This window comes from Narcine bancroftii, chromosome 2, assembly GCF_036971445.1.
Source record: "Narcine bancroftii isolate sNarBan1 chromosome 2, sNarBan1.hap1, whole genome shotgun sequence".
In the NCBI taxonomy this organism is placed as follows: domain Eukaryota; kingdom Metazoa; phylum Chordata; class Chondrichthyes; order Torpediniformes; family Narcinidae; genus Narcine; species Narcine bancroftii.
In genome coordinates this window covers 252,586,029-252,608,262 of record NC_091470.1, presented here as the reverse complement: position 1 = coordinate 252,608,262, position 22,234 = coordinate 252,586,029, and the positions used below count along the sequence as shown (strand labels likewise).

At 42.5% G+C, this 22,234-nt stretch overlaps 1 protein-coding gene across 12 annotated transcripts in view; it reads right to left on the bottom strand.

The window, feature by feature from the left end:
* Positions 1-22,234, bottom strand: part of ofcc1 (orofacial cleft 1 candidate 1) — a 341,671-nt gene that overhangs the window by 110,728 nt on the left and 208,709 nt on the right. For all 12 annotated transcript variants that reach the window (XR_011352133.1, XM_069920841.1, XM_069920839.1 and 9 more), the window contains 3 exons: positions 21,952-22,167; positions 17,920-18,172; positions 4,319-4,482 (listed from right to left, as the gene is read on the bottom strand). Coding sequence is in view for 11 of the 12 variants with exons in the window: in XM_069920841.1 (XP_069776942.1) it covers positions 4,319-4,482; positions 17,920-18,172; positions 21,952-22,167 (633 nt within the window). In the remaining variant the exon portion in view is untranslated. The remainder of the gene's footprint in view (positions 1-4,318; positions 4,483-17,919; positions 18,173-21,951; positions 22,168-22,234) is intronic.

The window sequence follows — 22,234 nt, the reverse complement described above, 5'->3', positions numbered from 1 at the left end:
CTGTGGTACTTAAGAATGGGCTGAGTTGCCTGGTTGGCACACAAAACAATGTTTTCCACAGTACATGTGACAATAATCGATTCAATTCAATTCAAGTGCTTTGGGAAATTAATTTTCTCCATGGGTACTTTTCATGGCATTTATAGGGTCGCACTATGGCTCAGGTGGTAGAGCTGCTGCCTCAGTTTCAATGGCCCAGCGCTGTCTGTGTGGTTTGTGCAGACTGCATTGGTTTTCTCAGAGTGCTCCACTTTCATCCCATATCCCAAAGACATGCAGGTTGATGAGTTAATTGGCCACTGTAAATTTCTCCTAAGGTATAGGTGACTGGAAGAATCTGGGACAGGGTGGAGGGAGTTAATGGGAATGTGGGGAGAATAAAATGGGGTTAGGGCACGTTATTTGGCATGGATGTGATGGGCTGAAGACCAATTTCGGTGTGGTTTCTCGTGATGACTCCATGTTGCGCTGAAATTAATGTCCTGATGGTATCAAAGCTAATTATGTTGAAACTATCAGAATTCATTGTTGTTTGACTGTAATTTGGGATTTGGCTGTTAACATGAAAATCCTAAAGTTGCCGTAAGTGATTCAGCATTTCCCCACCCCACTCAAAATCTCAGCCTTCCACACTGCTATCGTGGGAAAATCAGTCGAATCAGCTTGAATTTTGCTATTTATTGTAAAATAGTCAGAAATTATTGTGTTCACTGGCAGAAGGTCAAACTGATCCTTCAATCCTGTCTTTCAATCATGATTAAATAATCATTCTAAGCTCTCATTTGATCTTAAGGGACAATCTTTGGCATGTGAATTGTAATTATCTCCCATCAACATTACAAAATGTAATTGAATTTAAAATAAAATTGATTTTATTTTTGTTTTCAAGTTCATCATAAAAAAAACTCACCACCGCTGACAGCAAATTCCTAGTAAATTCTTTAATCGACAAAGACTCCAGTGGTTGGGACAACACCGTTACAGTGCCAGCAACCCAGTACTGACTGCAAAGATTCTGTATGTTTTTCCTGTGTCTGTGCAGGTTTGTTCCAGGTGTTCCAGTGTCCTCCCATCTTCCAAAGATGTACAGGGTTAGTAGGTTAATGGGTCACATGGGTATATTTGGGCAGTGCAGGCTTGTGAATCTAAAGGGCCTGTTTTGGTGCTGTATCTCAAATTTTTTTTTAAGTCACAAATGTAGCCATGTTGATGACAGGCTGATGGTGCCTTCTGCCTCTGTATGGATGTGGTGGTCACACAATCTACTGAGCGTGAAATATGTTAAAATAACTGCGCTGCCAATGAGAGGAACATTATCAGACAACAGGGAACAATTTAAATTTTCCTTGTCCAATAGCAAAACCAAAGAAACAACAGGATATAAATAATGAAGGTTGATGCAGAAAAGGTGCTTCTACTTAGAAACTGATAGAAATGTAGAAGCAAGGTAAAAAGGGAGCAGAATAGGCTATTCAGTCCTTTAAGCCTCGTCCACCCTTCGTACAATTCTTGTTGATCCTTTATGTCAATATTACATTCCCCTTCTCTCTCCATCCTCCTTGATCCTAGGGTCTACTTCTTCCTTCTTAAATATATTCAACAACCTAGCCTCCATAGACTTCTGTGGAAGAGAATCCTACAGGTGAACAAGCTGTTCAGTCCTAAATATCCTACACCATAACTTGAGACTGAGAACCTTGCTTCTGGACACTCCAGCCAAGGGAAATATCCTCCTTGCATTCTGACTATTAGGGAGAGTGACCAGAATAAGAAGCAATAAACATGATGTTACCGATAATAAATCCCATGGAGAATCCAGCAGAAATCTTCTAACTCGACCCAAATATCAATTGTCTATTTCCCCCAACATATGGTGCCTGACCCGCTAAATTTCCTCCAACAGCTCGTCTCTCCGCCTCCCCCCCCCACCCCACCCCCAAGTTAGAATCTACTGGTTGGAGTTTTACCCCATTGCATTTATTTTGCCATTTAAAGCATTGGTGGCATGGGACCATTTACTGCCATTCCCCTGGATGCCCTTGAGAAAGTGATGATTCATCCTTTCCACCAACCCAATTAAACCCTTTCATTTCATTAAATCAGCCCTTAGTCTGTTTTCCTAAGGAAACAGCCCCTACCCCTCAACCTGCTCTTTTTCTGGTTTTCTTCAAGAATCCTTTTTCAGTTTTGTTTGTCACTACATCCTTCCTAATGAAAGTGCTCCCACAATGTTGTTGGGAAGGAAGTGCCTGATTTAGATCCAGTTGAAGTGAAAAGCAATGATAGATAAATGTTAAGTACAAGAGGGAGAGATAAAATCATTATGCCTCAAATTTCAGCCCTAGTTGGTAGGGCCAAACGCACCATATGTTAGTGTCAGATTACTTTAGTCAATGAAGTCGGTAAAACAAACTTTCATAAGGAATGCAGAACACACGAGTGTAAGTGCCAATTAAAACTTCCAACCGGAATCAAATTTCTGGACAATCATACAAAGTTAAGTAAGGAAGACGTCCAATAAAGAAAGCACACAGTTCCAGAACAAACTAGTATGAATTCAACAAAATTCTATCTAATGAGAACAAGAATGGAGCAAGATACAAAACAGTAAAGAATAATGTAAAACAGAAGCCAGAAAGTACCAGCTTGAGAGACCAGACAACTTCTCGGCTCAAAGCAGTGCAAAGCACTTTGACAGACTTCTTCCCCTCACATGCAAATCCAACCTTCTGTTGAAGTGCAGATTGTACAATTATCAGCGTATGTTGCTGCAATTGTACATACCCGTCCAAGTAGGGTTTTAAACATACATTGACAGATATTAATGTTTGTGCTGAGTCAAACACCCTACTATTCTGCAAATCAATGGTTCCCAACCTTTCTGAATGAAAGCTCTGTTTATTCTCACTCAGTAAATTACATGCCCCCTCCCATAAACACTTGGGGCTCAGAGTACTGCTTCTCGGAAGTCATAGGGACAGTAAGGGAGTTCCCAAAGTTCGATGCTCAGGTAGCCAGGATATACTCTACTCATTTTAAAACATTTTTTTTGTTGTCTTGAAGTGAAATAACTCAATATCATTCAGACTCTTGAAAACTTCAGGAATCCCTCTCTGAGTGGGCATTACTCACTCCAAAAAATTGAATGACTGATACAAATCACCACATATCAAAATTACCAGTTTAGTGGAGCCTAGAAACCCAAAGGCAAGGGTATTGTAGTCTGGCACACTTTGCCTCACCTACCCACCGCCCCACTCCCCAGGAGCCTCCACATCTAACACATTGTTCTCTGCAATTTCCGCTATCTATGGATGATCCCATCACCAGACATGTCTTTCACTCCCCTCTCCTCGACTCCTTTGTCCATTCATGCCCTTCCTACCGATCGCCAACCCCCCCTTCCCCCAGAACCTACTCTTGTGACTGCAAAAGTGCTACACTTGCTCTCTCACACCTCCCTCACCACAATTCAGGGCCCCAAACAGTCCTTCAGGGTAAAGTAACACTTCACTTGTGAATGTGTATGGGTCATTTACTGCATCTGGTGCTCCCAATGTGGCCTCCTCTACATTGGTGAGGTTGGACACAGACTGAAAGATTGTTTCGTTGAGCACCTGCAATAGTAAGGGTGTCCTCAAGAGCAACTGAGATTTCAATTCCACACACCATTGCCACACTAACATGACTGTTCATGGTCTCATGTGCTGCCAAGTTGAAGCCACCCTAAGTGGAACATCTTACAATATATTCCATCTAGACAACCTCCAACCAGACAGCATCAGTATTAATTTCTCCGATTTCTGTTAACCACCACCCAACTCCCCCACATCTCTGGTCTCTCTCTTCCCCTCATCACTCTACTTCCAGATACCCAGCCTTTCCCTTCCTTCTCCTATCAGAGACCTGTCTTTCTTTGCCCTCTACCCCCCCCCCCCACCCCCACTGGTCACAATTCTCTTCTGTACCCTCCCACTTGTATCCACCTCTTACCTGTTAGCCTGCTTCTACCCCTTCTCCTTGGCATTTGTCTGATTTTCGGCACTCCCAAAGAAGAGTTCAGACAAGAAACATTGACTATCTATTGCTTTCTATGGATCCTGCAAGATCTGCTGAATTTCTCCAGCACTGTTGTGTACAACACAGCAATGACCTTCAGCATACGTAGATTTCTTGTTTATCTCAAAAATGGCACCTAAATTCCCGGCTATCACAGATATTTTGATCTTGTCTTCTAATCCATAAGCAAGCCAAAATTTAAACCCAATTGTATTCCCTCAATCTAAAGATCATGAGATTTAAAATGAAACATGCTTACCTTAATAACTGCAAATAGAGTATTGTCAGGGAGCAGAGGAAAATCACAATGTACAGAATGACTGTAATCAGTATGCCAGGGATCCCAGAATGTTGTGTTCTGTGAAACAGCCAATAGAGCTTGGCTGCATCGCCTATTGGATGCTCTGTGCTGTAAGCCAGGTGCTAAAAAGAAAGATAGGCCAATCAGTGTTCCACAGAATGAATCCTCTCTGTTCTACAGTGCTCAACAACCTTCTGACATATCCATAACAATACTGGAGTAATAATCATGTATTTGCTTCTGCTCCTTTGTTCATAACACACATGCTTCATTTTGGCAGTATCTGCACAATAGTTTGTGTTTATTTAATAAATAAATTGTTTTCTCACCAGCCCAATGCCTGAAATTTGCACAAAATGTGAAGGCGAATTGGTTTTGGCTCTTTTCAGGCAACAAGATGATTGGCATTTGTGCTTGATTGCATGGATACAAGTAAAGTTCCTGATTGGTTCCTGTGGCTTTAATGAATGGAGTGGGTGGAGCAATACCACTGATTGGACAAGAACAGCATGAAAACTGGACACCAAAGCATTGGTTAAAAGCACTTTGCTCTTATTAAAAACTAAAACTTATCATTAATAATGATGAACGTAATGCAAATGGATTGTCAGAGAAATGTATCTGCCTGCCTTTCCCCATCTGGCCTGTATGTGATCCCAGAACTCTCAGTTGGTTCTTAAACACTGCGTGACATGGTTTTGCAAACTTGCCAATCTCACAATGCTGAAAAGAGAAAGAATAAGACAGTCCAGTCCACCAGTCGCAACATAAGACCCAATTAATGTGACCTTGCAAAGCTCTCTTCACCAAAATCTGGGGACTGCTGTCTATATTGGGAGAGCTGCTCCATAGATGGATTAGCAGCCAGAGATCAATCAAAATCCAACCAACTGTGGGTGTTATTGATCTGAAATAAAAACAGAAAATATTAGGAGTACTCAGGAGATCAGGCAGTGTCTATGGAGAAAGTATCAATGATTGATGAAAGCTAATTGCCGTGAAACTTCCATTTTTTTTACTCTCTCCACAGATACTGTCTGATCTGCTGAGTGTTACTTGTATAACAGCCTAACCTTGCCATTCTCACAGAATCATACCTTACAGAAAAATAGACTATTTCCTTCCCTCACAGACAAGATGCCCCACCAGAAGGGGGCAGTACTTTTGTTTATAGAAGTAGCCCAGGAGTCCCCAACATTGATTTCAGATCCCACAGTCGCTTGGCATCAGATCCAACTTGGGTGGAGAGAGTAACAAGAGTGCATGTTGATGCCTGGAATCGAAAGCAATAAAACAAACTGCTGGAGGAACTCAGTGTGTCAGACAGCATCTGTGGAGGCAAACGAATAGTCACACATGATCATATTACCATATATTACCATTCCTTCATAATCACTGGGTCCAAACCCTGGAATAGACAACTTATTATGGGAGTCATTTTACCAGAAAATCTGAACCAGTTCAAGAAAGCAGTTCACCACCATCTTCTAAAGGGTAAGCAATATAGGCTGACCATGCTTAGATTCTGGAAAATGAAAAAAATAAGAACGAAGGTGAAGTCCATTTGGCAACTGCTTGTTGCATAGAAGGACTCCACAGTCTTTGAGAAATATATTAGGCACTATATAAATGATGTTGAAGATATATTTATGCAGGATGGAAAATGACTTCTTGCCAACCAATGTGAATAGATACAGGTAGTGGGTTGCATGAGCAATGGAACCACTGAATTGAAAAGTTGGCTGAAAATGTAAGGACGCAGCAAGACTTGTGAACACAATTGGCAATTCCAAAGATTGCCTCATTTGCATTGCGAAGAATCCAGAAATCTTTTTCTGATCCTGGGCTGCAACCAGGATCAGCTCCAATATAATCTAAGTTTGCAGAATCTTTGCTTTCTCACATTGAGTGCACACTTTATTGGATCTATGGGTCTTCAGGGCTCTTGTCATTTTGATATACCTTCTTTATGTTCCGGATCCACATCGCAAACAGAGGGTGAGGGACAATTTACGTTCATTAGCAATTGTCATTCATGTCCAATGCACACTGAAGCAAATTATGGCAAGTATCCTTCTGCAGTGTTAGAGAGTCCTGTGTCATCAATGTAAGTTCACTGGCGTGCACTTGATATTGTTCTGGATCCATTTTGCAGGGCATAGACTTAATTTTATTTGCCGAACTAAGACATCAATTTACCAGTCCAATGAGAACATGATTTAACTGAATCAGCTAGCATGAAAATCCACTGGCACTGCCAGAGGATATAGTTTTCTTCGAGACAAGTAATCACTAGAAGTAACTTCTCAGTATATATAGCGTCATTGTCTTGACATGAAGCTCAGTCTCACTTCAATATCATTCAACGTGACCAAGTTGTCCACATAGCACTTAGAATCTGACACATACAAATGGTTCATAGGATCTTAGTTCCAATCGGAAGAAAGTTGTTGGCCAATTGAAATAAAAACAGAAAATATTAGGAGTACTCATGAGATCAGGCAGTGATCTCCTGCAAGAGAAATCCATCTTCCTTTGGGAGAAAGATGAAATATGAGAGAGAAAGGAATAGAAAATACAAGCTGATGTATCACTTTCCCTAAGTTTATAATATTCAAGAATGGTAGAGTTAATGGGTTAATGTCTGATTAATAATAAATGTACATTGCTTTACATGTATTTGATACTGAAATCAGAAGTGAAATGGCCTCTATCCAGACAGCATGTATTCTGATATGGACAAGTACTGATAATTAATTAAGGAATTATGCTAAAATATTGATATGTAGTTTGTGGAAACCTGGAATACTCTCTGTCTCAAGAATTGTTGGGAGTACACATCAAGTTCAGATTTCAAATTTTGGTGTTGATGGATTTTCTTAAGGCTAACGCACACTACAGAACGAGGGTGGATAACAGGAGTGAAGCTGTAAATCTGGTAAGATCTAATTGTGTGGTGGAAAAGAATTAAGGGCTGAATGTACCATGATACTTCATTGTTGACAATGCTGAGACTGGTTTGGATGTATCACAGGAGATTTGTTCCTGTAACTTGACAATCATGTGATATTTCAAAACACCTATTTGTAGATGAGTTTCCAAACTATGCTGAATTTGTCCAACAAGTATTCTTAAAGGTAAGAGTGCATTAGCGCACATATGCCACCTTACCCAGTAGTTATGCTGGAGTTGGGAAGAGCTGAAGTTTGCTGAGAGCAATTTACTGCAGGATAAAATAATCATCCAGCAACATTATATAAGTTTTCTTATCAGTCTGTATTGTCAGGGATGAAAAGCATCTATGGCATTAATTTTTTTTTTTAATCGGTTTTTCTCCTTTGAATTTAAACCTTATTTTCATGGTCAACGTACAGCAGGAAGTACTCGTTTAGTAGCTGCTTCCAAGTCTGTGAGAGATTTTAAAAAAACATGCTGGAAGTACTAAGCAAGCTGGGAAGAATCTGAGAGGGCATGTTTCGGTCAATATTTCAAGAAAGGGCACTGACAGGAAAAATGTTAATGTTACTTTTCTCTTAACAGATACTACCTGATCTGTTGAGTATGTTCATCATTTTATGATTATATTTCAGGTTTTCAGTACCCACTGTCTGTCCTCCATAAAATACTCACTTACAGAATAGTTTTTCGTAGTCAAGTTCAACTCTTGGGAGGGCAAGAATGGCAGGATTTGTTCATTGAATGCTCTGTGTAAATGAGTGCTCGTTTGGGATAGTTAGATGACAGTGCGCTGTCCTAAAATTCACTCATAAGGCTCACAGGACCATGCAATATAGGCGCAGCAACAGAATCACCCTCCAGTTCTGAAATTCAATCCCATTAAAATTGATGAATATAAATTTTGGAAGCAAGGCACAAAATGCAAGCTCAGACAGATTGTGCATTCAATCCAAAATTGGAATACCGTTCCCATGATATTAAATTATATGTTCAGATTAATTTTTCACTTTCAGTTACCATGAAATTATTTCAGTGATTATTTAAATTTGGTCATCTTTGGTGTTCAGATCCCACTTGAGCACCCACTCCATAATATAGGTAATGTATCACCAGAGGTAGAGTCTTTGGGACAAAATATTGAACCAAAGCCCTAACTGCCTTCGAGAGAAAGAGAGAGAGAGAGAGAGAGAGAGAGAGAGAGAGAGAGAGAGAGAGAGTGAGAGAGAGAGAGAGTGAGAGAGAGAGAGAGAGAAAGAGAGAGACAGAGAGAGAGAGAGAGAGAGAGAGAGAGAGAGAGAGAGAGAGAGAGAGTGTTCTATTCTAAAAAGAATCACAGGGTTCTACCTACTTTCATTGAATCACCAGCAACCTCATGGTTAGCGCAACTTTGTTACCACACCAGTGACCCGGGTTCGATGCCATTGCTGTCTGCAAGTTTTTTTTAAACATTCTGCCATGTTTGAATGGGTTTCCTCTGGGTAGTCCAGATTCCTTCCACCCTTTAAAAATGTACTGGGGTTTTTGATTAATTGGATGTAATTGGGTGGCACGGGCTCGTGGGTCGACAGGACCTTTCACCATGCTCTATATCTACATTTAAAATTTATAACATTTAACAGCACCACCGGCAAACCAGTCTCGTATAACATTCATGAAACAGAATGAAGAGAAATAAACTAAGCATCCACTAGGATTTTTCTACACTGGAATCAAATTTAAAAAGGAAGGAAGCTATGCTAACCATGTACAAGACCACACTCCCAGTAAAATCTAGAGTTCTGGATGCCACATAAAGATGATATGGCAACACTGGAGAGGGTGCAGAAAACATTTCCAAAAGTAATACTTACAGCTCTATCGATTAATCATATTAGACTGAGAGTTGGGATTAATAGGCTTTAATCATCATAAAACATCAGCACATCTCACATGTTGCTGACCCGGTTTCAAAGCAGGTACTGAGGGAGGGGTTTGGATGTAACAGCCCTTATGGGGATTCTGAGGGGAGGAGTTACAGGAATAGGGGTGGGGCAGCCTATACAGTACATTCACACAGTGAGTCCTAATAGCTATACAGTGGTTCCACCACAAGTACCAGGAATGCATATTTCAGGAAACAATAAACAGATTGTACGGAAAGATGAACTTAATATTTCAGGTCTAGACCCTTTGTCTGATTAATGGATTCTGAGGCTATTATCAGGGAATTGAGAAACAAACCTATTTATCTAAAGGGAGCAGGAATATGGAACACATCGCAACAAAGAATGGTTGAAATCCATGATAGCAACAGGATGAGGCAGGATGAGAATATGTGAGGGAGAAAGGCATTGAGGGCGTCACTAAAGGATGTTGATAAGAAGTAAGAGGAGCAGCTTGAGGGTGGACTCAGTGTGAGGATGGACTGGTTGGACTATAAATTTTGCTTCTGTGCTGTAAATCTAATGCGAATCCACCTAACCTAATGTATTCCCCATTTCTGTCTAGGTTGTTTTCAGTCCAGGAATTGGCTGTCGCATTTTGTGCATTGCATTCCCTGCAAGATAATGGTGCTCAGTTGGCTGTAATGCGGTTTAATGCACCATCTGGTCACTCAGAGGTGCTACACCAGCCCCTGTACTTCCCTCCCTGCTGTTATGTCGACACCAAAAGCATCTGATTGGAGTTCAGACTTGTATTCACTGTGAAAGCAGCTTGAAGTGCTATGGTTTATGGTGCTTTCTGCTGAATAAAAATTGTATGCCAAAATTGTTCTGACGACCCATGAAGTAAAATGCAGACGTTGATATAAATCATTACGTTGTCTTTTAGTTCTGAAATCGGCTCTAATCACTTTATATTAAAAGGTATATGGAATTGGCCAGCATGCAACTTTTAATTTTTTAAATCACTTGGGCTGCATTACATGATTATGACGTCAAATATTTACAGTTATATATTAGTTTTCCTTATGCTGTAATTCCTTTTAGTCTAAAATGTGCAAAATCTATTTTGCTTTATATCTGAGCCATGCAGCAGGTTAGTCTTCTCTGGATTAAAAACCAAGAGGAACAAGTGAAGGAACAAGCAGAGTAATTCACCGTCAATAATACTCAAGCATTTTTTCAAAGCAGCCCATTTTCCTGTCGGAAGTAAGAATACTGGAATTAGGTGCACAAAGTGACAGCTTGAAATGTTACACTAAATCCCACAGGGTGTGGGGAATAGGAAATTAGAAGGTTGTTCAATGCAGAGCGTTACCTCCAAAGTTGTCTTCTTCGAATTCTTCAAAGGCAATGTGGGTATGGCGAAGTAGAAGTCACGTCACTGAAGCTGTCTTCCTGGGTGACTGATCTGAACTGTGAGTTCAAACTTTGCTAGAACAGCCAGGTAACCTAAGAGTCAGAGAGGCTTGGACATGTACTGCATGGAAAGGCCCTTCTGCCCCCTGAGTTCGTGCCAAACATTTAGACCAACATTAATCACACTTTAAGATTCTCATCATTTCCCTGAGATTCCATGCACATCACGGATAGCTTCAAATTGCTTACCTTCATCACTTTGGGATATTGGATGAAACTGAAGCACCTGGAGGAAACCCATGCAAAACATATAAACTCCACACAAACATCAACCAAGGTCAAGAGGGAACCCAGGCCTATTGAGCTGTGAGGTTACCCCACTGTGCTGCCCTAAATGTGGTTTATTAGTATAGCTGGAATAACCAAGCTATTCCAGAAATGGTAACCAGGAAGCTACAATATTATCATCAAAATAACAAATTGCTGTGCAGCGAAGAAAAGAAAAAAATACCACACAGAAGCTGTGAGTGAGTTGAACCAACTGACTGACTTTACTGGAACTCTCGGAGAGCTTATCAGCACCACTTCCATGATCCTTTTCAGTTCTCCCACCAGGACCATTGTGATGTCAGTCCAATGCGAGCCTGCACCTCCATGACCCAGTTTGCTTGTGGATCAGTGCAGTCCGCTGCATGACCCCTTCCCCCTGGTGTTTGGAGGTGCACAGTTCATAAACAGTTTGTATGCTTGGGAGGCTGACCTCTCTGCCATGGGGCTGGAACAGTTATTGGTTGGTCGAGGTCAAGGTGTGCTGGTTTAAGGCAGTCGACTGTGAACGTTTCTTGCCTACCCCCCAAAATCTAAAAGGCACTTAGTCCAGTTGTGTAGTAACACCTTCTTTGGGCACTGAAGGGGCGTCCGGTGCGCATCTCTCCTTATGTCTTCGAGATCCTTTGGGATGTAGGATGGAGCTGGACCGTGGTGTGAGGTTGGTACAGGGGCCAGGATGGCCACCTTCTTGCAAAGTCACATTAGCAGGCCCGTAGGTGTTTCCTCCTGGCAGTGAGCCACTGGCACAAGCTAAGCCGGGACTGTTAGTGTGGCTCCATAGACGAGCACAGAGGATGTAGTGGCCAAATCATCCTTTGGCGCTGTGTGGATGCCAAGGAGCACCCAAGGCAGCTTGTCCACCCAATCCGGGCCTCGGAGCCACGCCATGAGGGCCGTCTTCAAATGGCGATGCTACAATTCCACCAGGCCTTTAGATTGTGGGGGGTAGGCTGTGATGTGATGTAACTGGGACTCTAGGAGCTGTGCCAGCACTGCCCATAGGGCAGACATGAACTGTGTCCCCCCTGTCCAATGTGATATTGAAATGAAGGCCCTGGTGCAGGATGTCGTGGAAGTGTTCGAGAATGGGACAGCTTTCAGCCATCTAATCAACCTGTCCACCATCGTGAACAGGTATAGAAACATAGAAACATAGAAGATAGGAGCAGGAGTAGGTCATTCGACCCTTAGAGCCTGCTCCACCATTCAACGAGATCATGGCTGATCTTAAAGTTCAGTACCCCGTCCCCGCCTTCTCTCCGTAACCTTTAATACCCTTATACTGAAGAAATATATCTAATTCCCTCTTAAATATATTTAATGAACCTGCCTCTACTGCCCTCTGTGGCAATGAATTCCACAGATTCACCACCCTCTGGGTAAAGAAATTCCTCCTCATCTCGGTCCTAAATGGTTTGCCTATTATCCTCAAACCATGACCCCGGGTTCTGGATTTTCCCATCATTGGAAACTTCTCATCTGCATCCACTCTGTCCAGTCCTGCCAGAATTTTATATGTCTCTATGAGATCCCCTCTCAATCTTCTAAACTCCAGCGAGTACAATCCCAAATTGCGCAATCTTTCCTCATAAGTCATTCCTGCCATTCCAGGTATCAGCCTGGTGAATCGCCTCTGCACTCCCTCCATTGCAAGAACATCCTTCCTTAGATAAGGTGACCAAAACTGCACACAATACTCCAGGTGTGGTCTCACCAAGGCCCTGTACAGCTGCAGTAAGGTATCCTTGTTCCTATACTCAAACCCTCTTGATATGAAGGCCAACATACCATTTGCCTTTTTAACCGCCTGCTGTACCTGCATGCTCGCCTTCAGAGACTGATGTACAAGTACCCCTAGGTCACTCTGCACTTCCCCATCTCTTAATCTATTGCCATTCAAATAGTAATCTGCCCTCCGGTTTGTATTACCAAAGTGTATAACCTCACATTGTAGTGCATTTGCCATGTATCTGCCCAGTCCCTCAATTTATCCAAATCACACTGGAGCTTCCTGACCCCCTCTTCCGTACACACAACCCCTCCTAGCTTAGTGTCATCTGCAAATTTGGAGATATTACATCCAATCCCCTCATCCAGATCATTAATGTAAATTGTGAACAGCTGGGGTCCCAGTACAGATCCCTGTGGTACCCCACTGGTCACCGCCTGCCACTCAGAAAACGAGCCATTTATCCCAACTCTCTGTCTTCTTCCTGCCAGCCAGTTCTCAATCCACATCAATACTTTGCCCCCAATCCCATGAGCCTTGATTTTGGAAGCCAGTCGTTTATGCGGGACCTTATCGAAGGCCTTTTGGAAGTGCAGGTACACCACATCCACTGGCTCTCCCCCATCTATTTTACCTGTCACCTCCGGAAACTGGCAGCGGCCTAATGTCCACGTGGACGTGCTCAAATTGTCTGTGTGTAGGCGGGAAGGACAGAACCCTAAATGTCTGACAGCGCCAACAAGTTCTGGCCCAGTGGCCGACCTGTTTACACAGGTCATGTCACATGAATTTGTCTGTGACCGGTTGAATGTCACCGGATGGATGGGTGGGCCAAATCATGTAGCATGTTGAAGATATGACACCTCCACATGGCGGGAATGATGGGCCTAGATTGGCTGGTGGACACGTCACAGAGAAGAGTGGCTTCGGAAGGGCCAAAACTCACATCTTTCAGATGTAGCCCTAAGACTGCAGTGTGGTAGGCTGGTATCTTGCCATCTTACCGCTGGGCTGCTGCAAATGCTGTACAGTCGATTCCATGAGACGGAGTACACAGGCAGATCAGGCGTGCAGGACAGAGCATCAGCCATGAGGTTGTTCCTTCTGGAAATTAGCTTGATAGCTGTCATGTACTCTGAGATACAAGAGAGGTGACGCTGCTGCCTTGCCAACCACAGGTCTGACACCATGACGAAACCAAAAGCAAGGGGCTTATGATTGGTGAAGACTGTGAAATCCAGTCCTTCAAGGAAATAGCGGAAATGGTGTACAGGAAGTAGAGAGCTCGCAACTCCCTGTCAAACTCACTATACTTCTGTTCCAGGGACCCCAGGAGTCTGCTGAAGAAAGCAAATGGTGTCCAAAGTCCATCAATCAGCTGCTCCAGGTCGCCACTGACGGCCATCTGTGAGGGGAGTGGACATGTCAACGTGCAGATGCACTAGAAGGGTGGTGTTGGCCAGTGTCTTTGGCCTGGTTAAAAGCTGCCATAGACTCCACGTCCCAGCTGAGTTCTTTGGTCTGACTGAACAACAGCTTGAAAAGAGATCGCATGATTCTGGCAGCTGACAGCAGGAACCGATGGCAGAAGTTGACTATCCCAACAAACTCCTGAAAACTTTTGACCATAGTTAGCTTGGCAAACTTACGAATGACCTCAACCATAGATGGAAGAGGGACCACCCTGTGTCGATCAATGCGGTGCCCAAGGAAATCAATGGCCATCAGGCCGAACTAACATTTCGCTGGGTTGATGGCTAGGCTATAGGTTGTGTTAGGTACTCCTGTTGCAAACAACTAGCGATGAGGATTTCATCCAGGTAGATAAAAATAAAATCCAGGCTGCACCCCACCAAGTCCACAAGTTTCTAGAAAGTCTGCGCTGTGTTTTTTGAGGCCAAATGGCATTCAGAAGAACTTGAAAATGCCGGAGTGATGAGGGCTGTCTTGGAAACATTGCTGGGGTGCATGGGGATCTGGTGTTACCCCAAGACTAGGTCTATTTTTGAGAAGATCCTGGATGTGGGGTACCGGGTACCGGTCGGCTGTCGTGGTGTCGTTGAGCCGGCGGAAGTCCCCACAAGGTCTCTATCTTCCAGAAGACTTTGGCACCATGTGTAGAGGAGAGATCCATGGGCTGTCCGAGCACCTAATGATTCCCATCTCCTCCATTTCCCTGAATTATTCCTTGGTGAACAGCAGTTTGTCAGGAGAAAGCCTGCATGCCCAGTCAATCCCTGTGTGGGGATTTGGTTTTGGGACTGCAGTGGAGAACTGTGATGTTATAATGGCAGGGAATCTTGCCAGATTTCTGGCAAACCCGTTGGCCGATAAGGTTATTGAGTCAATTTAGGGAACAGGGAACTTGGCTTCTCGAAGGGTGAAGGTTTGGAAGGTCCGGGAATTGACCAGATGGTGCAATTTCAGGTCCACCAGGAGGCAGTGGGCTCTGAGGAAGTCTGTGCTCAGTAGGGCCTGAGATACGTCAGCCAAAGTGAAGGTCTAGGTAAAATGGTAGGAGCCAAACTCGAGTGGGATGGTCTGCACCCCTTATGTGTGCATGCTGCTATTGTCAGTGGCGGTGAGGGACGGTCCCAACTTCCCAGCGTGGGTGTCTCAGTTCAAGGCGGGCAAGACACTGACCTTCACCCATATCCACAAGGAAATGCCGCCTTGAGCACCGGTCTCATAGATAAATTAGACTGTATCAGTGGTTGACCATTGTAGCCATCATCAACTGCCGGCCCTGGCATTTCCCAGATGGGAGCAAGGTGGATGATAGTGGCAGGCTCCAGATCCCCATTTCCGAAGGTTGAAACACCACCGCTCCAAGTTTGAGTCTCCACCTGCTGCTGGTGTCGCTGGTCTCCCAGTTGGAATGAGAGAGAGATGAGTTGGCGGGCATGACGCAGCAACTAGGTCAATGGACGCCCCGCCATATTGCTTGATATGCCACAGTACATCTGCTCGGGTAGCTAACCTGCATGGGTCACTGAAGTCATCGTCCACGAGGAGTAGGTGGATGTCTTCCAGCATCTGTTCGAGAAATATCTGCTCGAACAGTAAGCAGGGCCTGTGGCCATCCATTAACACCAGCATATCATTCATAAGGGCAGATGGCCCAGGCCGTCCATGTGAAGCAGCCATGCTGTTCGCTCTCAGTGGGAAAGTCTGAAGGTGCGGTTAAGTAGTGACTTAATTGCCTCATTCCTGTCGGCAGCTGGCAGCTGATATGAGAAGTCGTTGATTCGTCCAGCAGTCTTCTGGTCATGCGAACTGATCACGTAGTAATATCTTGTGGCATCTGTGGTGATCAAAATTGCCTTCCTAATCTTCATTACTATCAACGAGAGTGGAACAATCCACAGCCATGTGGCTGAACAAAAATTCTCTTGTTATGATGGCGAGATAAAAATCATCTGTCGGCAGATCTTCGTGAAATGGGATAAGGACTTTCATTTGGTTCTTGGAAAAATATTGTATTATGTTCCAGGGCAGGAACTGTGAATAGATAGAGACTGACAACAATTTGGAAAGAAGTTCGGTAAGAATTTTTGCAGGCTCAGCGTAATGTCACTAGCTGGAGGGTAGCTACATCACAAAGAGAATTCAATGTAAAACAAAACACATTATGTTGACCTGGTATAAAACTCTGATTCAGGTCTCAGTGGAACTGCTATGTGTCACATGCAGAATGAGGTTTGCATAAAGATAATAGGAACACCACAGAATGTTACTCATCTCAAAACATCTTGGCTTCAAAGGTTCGCATCACCATTATTTCACCCAAAGAGGCAATTTACAAAGGCCAATTCATCCATGAACCAGCATATCTTTAGCAAATGGGAGGAGAGCAGAGCACCTGGATGAAACCCATGTGGTCACAGGAAGAATGTGCAAAATCCACTCAGATAGCACCATAGACCAGGAATAAATGCAGTTTGCTGGAGGTGTCAGGTAGCAGATTCACTAGCTGCACTACAGTGCCACTCATTGTGGTTCTTACTGTCAAATCAGTGGAACAACGGAAGAGCTATGACACTAATATATACAAAGGCAGGTCCAGGTCAGATGTGAGGAGGTGTTGGTTTCTTGCATAGTCACCAGGCCTTCACGAAAGAAATTACTGGCTCTTCAGTAAATACTGAAAACTTCAGAAGTTATCTGGAACTGTTCCAGATGGGGTGGAGATCATGGCTTAGAAACATGGAACAACCAGTAAAGGATATAATTGGCAGAGTGGAATATTTCAGAATCTCTAACTCCACATTAGTCTCAGGTTTGTTTCTTAATCTGTTTTATTGTTGTTCTCACGAGATTACTGGGTTGTTGGGGTGTCAGAGGATAAGGAATGTGGTGATGTGAGTCTCAGCTCATTCTTCTGTATTCCATCACTATCCTGGATTAATAGTCTGCTTCAGTGAAACATGCATGTAATACAATGGCCCATAAATCGGAGTGGTAAACAGCATTTTAGTGTTCTGCAAGTTTCGGGACACATGCGCAAAAAAAATGGGGAAATTCTGATACTTCCAACTAATCTTTGCTGACCATATCTCGCCATGCTCCACCACAAGATTCTACATAAACACTACTGGTAGAAAAACTTCCCAGCACTTGCAATGGACTTTGAATCAGATGAGATCTACTTTCGTCTGAATAGTCACTGTGAAATGCAAGCAATAATGGAACGAATAATATCATTTATAATTTTAAATTTTCTCTGTTTGCTTTAACATGTTTAATTATTTATAAGCATTTTTCTTATATTTTTAATAGCTTTAATTGTTTATTTAATTATTAATGCCTTTGGAACGTCTCTAAATGTCAGGACAATTCAGAAGCACTGAATAAAACGACATCTTCAGTAGAAGTTAGAGCTGTGGGTTGAGACTTTGCCTCTGTCAAAGCATTCCAGGGTAGTTTCACAGCCAGGCATGTTCCAGTGCTCCCTCTCCCACTGACTGCATCGCTCAAGGCCCACGTGTCAGTACATGACTTTAGTGCAGCTTCAGCAGGATTCAAATCAGAGAAGGTTGGGGCAATGGGGAAGGAGCTCAGTAAGTGTGGATGTGACATAGCAAAATCTGGATCAGTGCTTACAGCAGAGAGTATACTCAGGGACCTTGATCGTATGCCTACAGTCAGAGTGTTAATCATCTGCCATCATTTCCTTACGGCACTGCCAGTGTTCAATTTATTTTCAGATACACAGGAATCTATTTAAAGTCTATATGTAAAAGTTATTTTAACTGACTTACCCCAAGGATACCATCCACAATAAATATTGCTAGAGGGTCAAGCACAGTCCAAAATCCCATTGCCATGATAAACCTTGACAAGAAGGATGGGATTGAGCCAAATTGTACTTGACAGACCCATCTGATCACAGACATAATAAGCAACGTAGCATTCAAGGTCAGAGGTCCCAGGGCTACAACGGTCAACTCCGCCTGAGTCTCCAGCAAAGAACTCTGGTAGTTAAGTTCAACAGTGTGTGGATAAAAGTTAAATCTTAAAAACAAAACAACAACCAATATTAACATAATTATTCTTCTATGTATCAAGAATCCAAAGTATATTAATTTAACAATCTTTATAATCTGTTTCAATTATTAATTATAGTCCTCGCAAAATGCAGAAAGGCCAATTTGCCAAAGTAAGATTGCAGCCTTGATATTCTCATGGGGACTATCCGTTCAATCACCAAGAGATCAAAAGAAATTGATGAAGGATGGGTAGTGGATGTGGTCTGCGTGGATTTTCATGAGGCAAATGACAAGGTCTCCCATGGGTAACTCATTCAGAAAATCATGAGGCATGGAACCTTGGCTGTATGGATTATTAATTGCTGTAGAAAAGCAGAGAGTAGTAATGGACAGACATTATGGCTGGAGGTCAGTGACTAGTGGAGTTCTGCAGGGATCTTTTCTGGGACCCCTGCTCTTGGTGATTTTTTATAAATGACCTGGTCAAAGAAGTAGAAGGATGAGTCAGTAAGTTTGCAGATGATATGAGTTAGAGGTGTTGTGGATAGTGTTGAAGGTTGTCATAGGTTACAACAGGATGTAGGGTTGGGGGGGAAAAGTAGTAGATTATGTTCAATTCGGATAAGTGTGAGGTGATGCATTTTGGAAAGTCAAACTTGAAAGCAAAATACATGGCTAATGATAGGATGTTCAACATTGTGGAGGAACAGAGGGACCATGGAGTCCAAATCCATACATCTCTCAAGGATGTCATGCAGGTCGACAAGATAGTTAAGCCTATTATAAGTTGGGCTTCATTTGTCGGGGAATTGAGTTCAGGAGTTGTAAGGTAATGTTGTAGCTCTATAAATCTCTGATAAGACCACACTTGGAGTCTTGTGTTCAGTACTGGTCACCTCATTACAGAAAGGATGTGGAGATGATGGAGAGGGTGCAGTGGAGATTTACCAGGATGTTGCCTGGGTTGGAAAATATGTCTTATGAGGAAAGGTTGGTAGAGCTGGGACTTTACACTTCAGTGCATAGAATGATGAGAAATGACTTAATAGATGTCTACAAGATAATGAAAGCATAGATAAGGTAGACTATTGTTCCAGAGAGACTTTTAGACAAGCACATGGACGGAAGAAAAATAGAGGGTTATGAGGTGGGGGGGGTTTAGGTTTTTTTTTGGGCTAGGTATTTATAAGTTAACACATCATAGGCCAAAGGGCCTGTACTGTACTGTAATGATCTATATATCATGTTCTAACCATAGGTCTCTACATGAAGGATGATGTTATTGGCTGGGTGGAAGCACCTGTCCACCTGGTATTTCCTAGAGGATATATACCTAGTGTCATTAATGGCAGTGTGGTAGCAGATGGTCTCCTAGTCAGAAAACAATTTCAAAAACCCAGGGCAAGGAAGGCAAGAGGGAATAAATGGCTACAGGAGAAAAAAAAAGCAGTGAATATAAATTTTTAAATGATCAATTTCTACTGGAAATATTTGTGTTTGAGTATTGCATTTCTCGCATGCCTTTGGGTCAGCTGCCAGTGGAAGATCTCCAGTCCAAATTCTTAGGACTGAGCAATATTTGAAGTGTGGACGTGTACGTATTAAAAATATTGATCTGTGACAATATTTATACCAAGTATTTCAATATACACAGAGTCATTTTTAAATGGTATTTATTTGCTATTACTCTATTAATGTATAGAAAACAGTTCTGATATGGGATTGAGCAGGCCAGCCCATAGAAAACTAATGGTGGTCTTTAGAAAGTTATGATCATTTTCAGGAATTCTGAAAGTCCGAACACAGAGATTGTGGCTGTGTTTAAACTATGATATTCAGATTGGAGACTTTTAATTGCTTACATATAAATATTTAACACAGTACTCATGGGGAGGTATCTCATCAAAACAACAGAAGGATTAAAAATTTAGTTGATTTATTTGATATTGTGTTTGGCACAGACATCGAAGGGTTTATTCCTAAAATGTCCTGTTTTATGTTCTAAATATCCTGGAATGAAATACTAAGGATGACCATGAGAAATCCACAAGGTTCACTGATGCCCATTACTGAAGGAAATATATAATCTTTGCACAATCTGACCCCAGAGTCAGTGCAATATATTTGGCTTTTAACTGCCACCTGTTGTGGACTAGCAGTCCAGGATACACCAATCCACGACATCGAACAAAATTAAACACCATCTAAGCTTCACAGAATCAAGAAGGCAGTTCACCACCACATTCTCGAAGAGAAGGAAGCACAGGCAAAAAATCTTGGTTGTTCTGCATCCCATAAAACCAAATTGAATCTGTAAACTATCAGGGCTTAAAATTATCATGTCAAAGATTTGTCAATAGGGCCTTCTCTCTCTGCACTACCTAAATTAAGGCATTATCTTATTTAATTTAAACAGATTACAGGCTCTGGTGAAACAGTGAAAAAATGAACATCAAATGAACATGTGAGATGTTCCTACAATTGCTCACCACAATATTATTTTAAGCTTAGGCAGAAGGGGCTGGGGGACAGGTGTTGATGGGCATTGAGAGAAGAGAGCAAGACCAAGAGAGAGGGGGTGTGTGCACGCGCGCGCCTGTACGTTGGTATGTGTGAGTGTGTAAGTGTGAGTGATTATGAGAGAGAGTGTGAATTTGTAAGTCAGTGTGACTGTGAGAGTGTGACAGTGTGGTATGAGAGTGCAACTGAGTGTGGGGTGTAGGTGAGTTGTGTGTATGCGCATGTGAGTGTATATCTGTCAGTGTGTGTGTTTGAGTGTGTGAGGGAGAATTTGAGAGTGTGACTACATGTGTGTGAGGATGTGTGTGTGTCTAGAATGTGTGTGTGAGATGAATGTACCTTGTGTGAGTGTGTGTGGTGTACGTCTGGAGAGTTTGTGTGTGGTGTGTGCGTGTGAATTGTGTGGTGTGTGGGTGTGCATGTGTGGTGTGATTATGGTGCACGTGTGTGTGCGTATGCACGTGAGAGAGAAAGTGTGCATCTCTGGTGTGTGTGTGTGAGAGAGAGAGAGAGAGAGACTTGGGGGTGTGTATTTGTGTTAGTGTGTTTGAGAGTCAGTGTGTTAGTCTCTGTGTGTGTGTGTGTGTGTGTGTGTGTGTGTGTGTGTGTGTGTGTGTGTGTGTGTGAGAGAGAGAGAGAGAGAGAGAGAGAGAGAGAGAGAGAGAGAGAGAGACTGAATGAACTGTGCATGATTTGTGTTCCAATCTCACATGGCAGCACCAGGATGAAGCATTTCAATGGGATTGATGCCATTGGTGTGAAAAGAAATGAAGACACTTTTTCATGAAGACAGTTCCCGTTTTCAATGACTATTCCAAGTCTTGAATGCTAAATTTTGCAAAGACACAAAGGGGATGTAAGGTGTACAGTTGATGGATGAAAATCGTGTTTTCAAGCAATTTTAAACAAATGCTGAATGATGCATACCATCTGGGATTGATGGTACGACATTAATTAGATGACAATGTCATGTGACAGCAAGTCACCATCTTTGAAATTCTAACACTCTGCAGCTAGTCTGCAAACTTTATCCTACAATTGCCATGCAGTGGGTTATGAACAATGTTTCAATAATAAATAAGGGTTCTCGATATAAACTCTTCCAGAGGTCAATGTGGCATAATAAATATATAAAACTGATATCCTGTGTCGTTTTTTCTACACAAATACATTTGTCATTCCATTCTGATTCCTCTGATAAAGAGCAATAAACTAGTTACTGAGGCTGCAAAAGTTTGCTTTAAGCAGATTTCAAGCACCTTATACATAAACATCAAGACCCACTTGTAGACAGTGACGCCAATCGCCTGGAGATAGATCCACTGGCTGAAGTAATGCAGGTAGAGCCGCACAAACCAGATCAAAGCCACAAGAAGCACAAAGAACCAAGTCTCTGAGGAACACCAGTGTGAAGCTCTGAGCTGATCCAAGAACATCTGGCTCACAAACTGAACTTGCCAGGCAAGAGTGTTCATGGTTCTGTCAGGGGAATATTCTGACCTGGAAAATAATGAAAAGATGTTGTATTCCAATGTTGCAAAATAAGAACAACCAAACTGTATCTGGA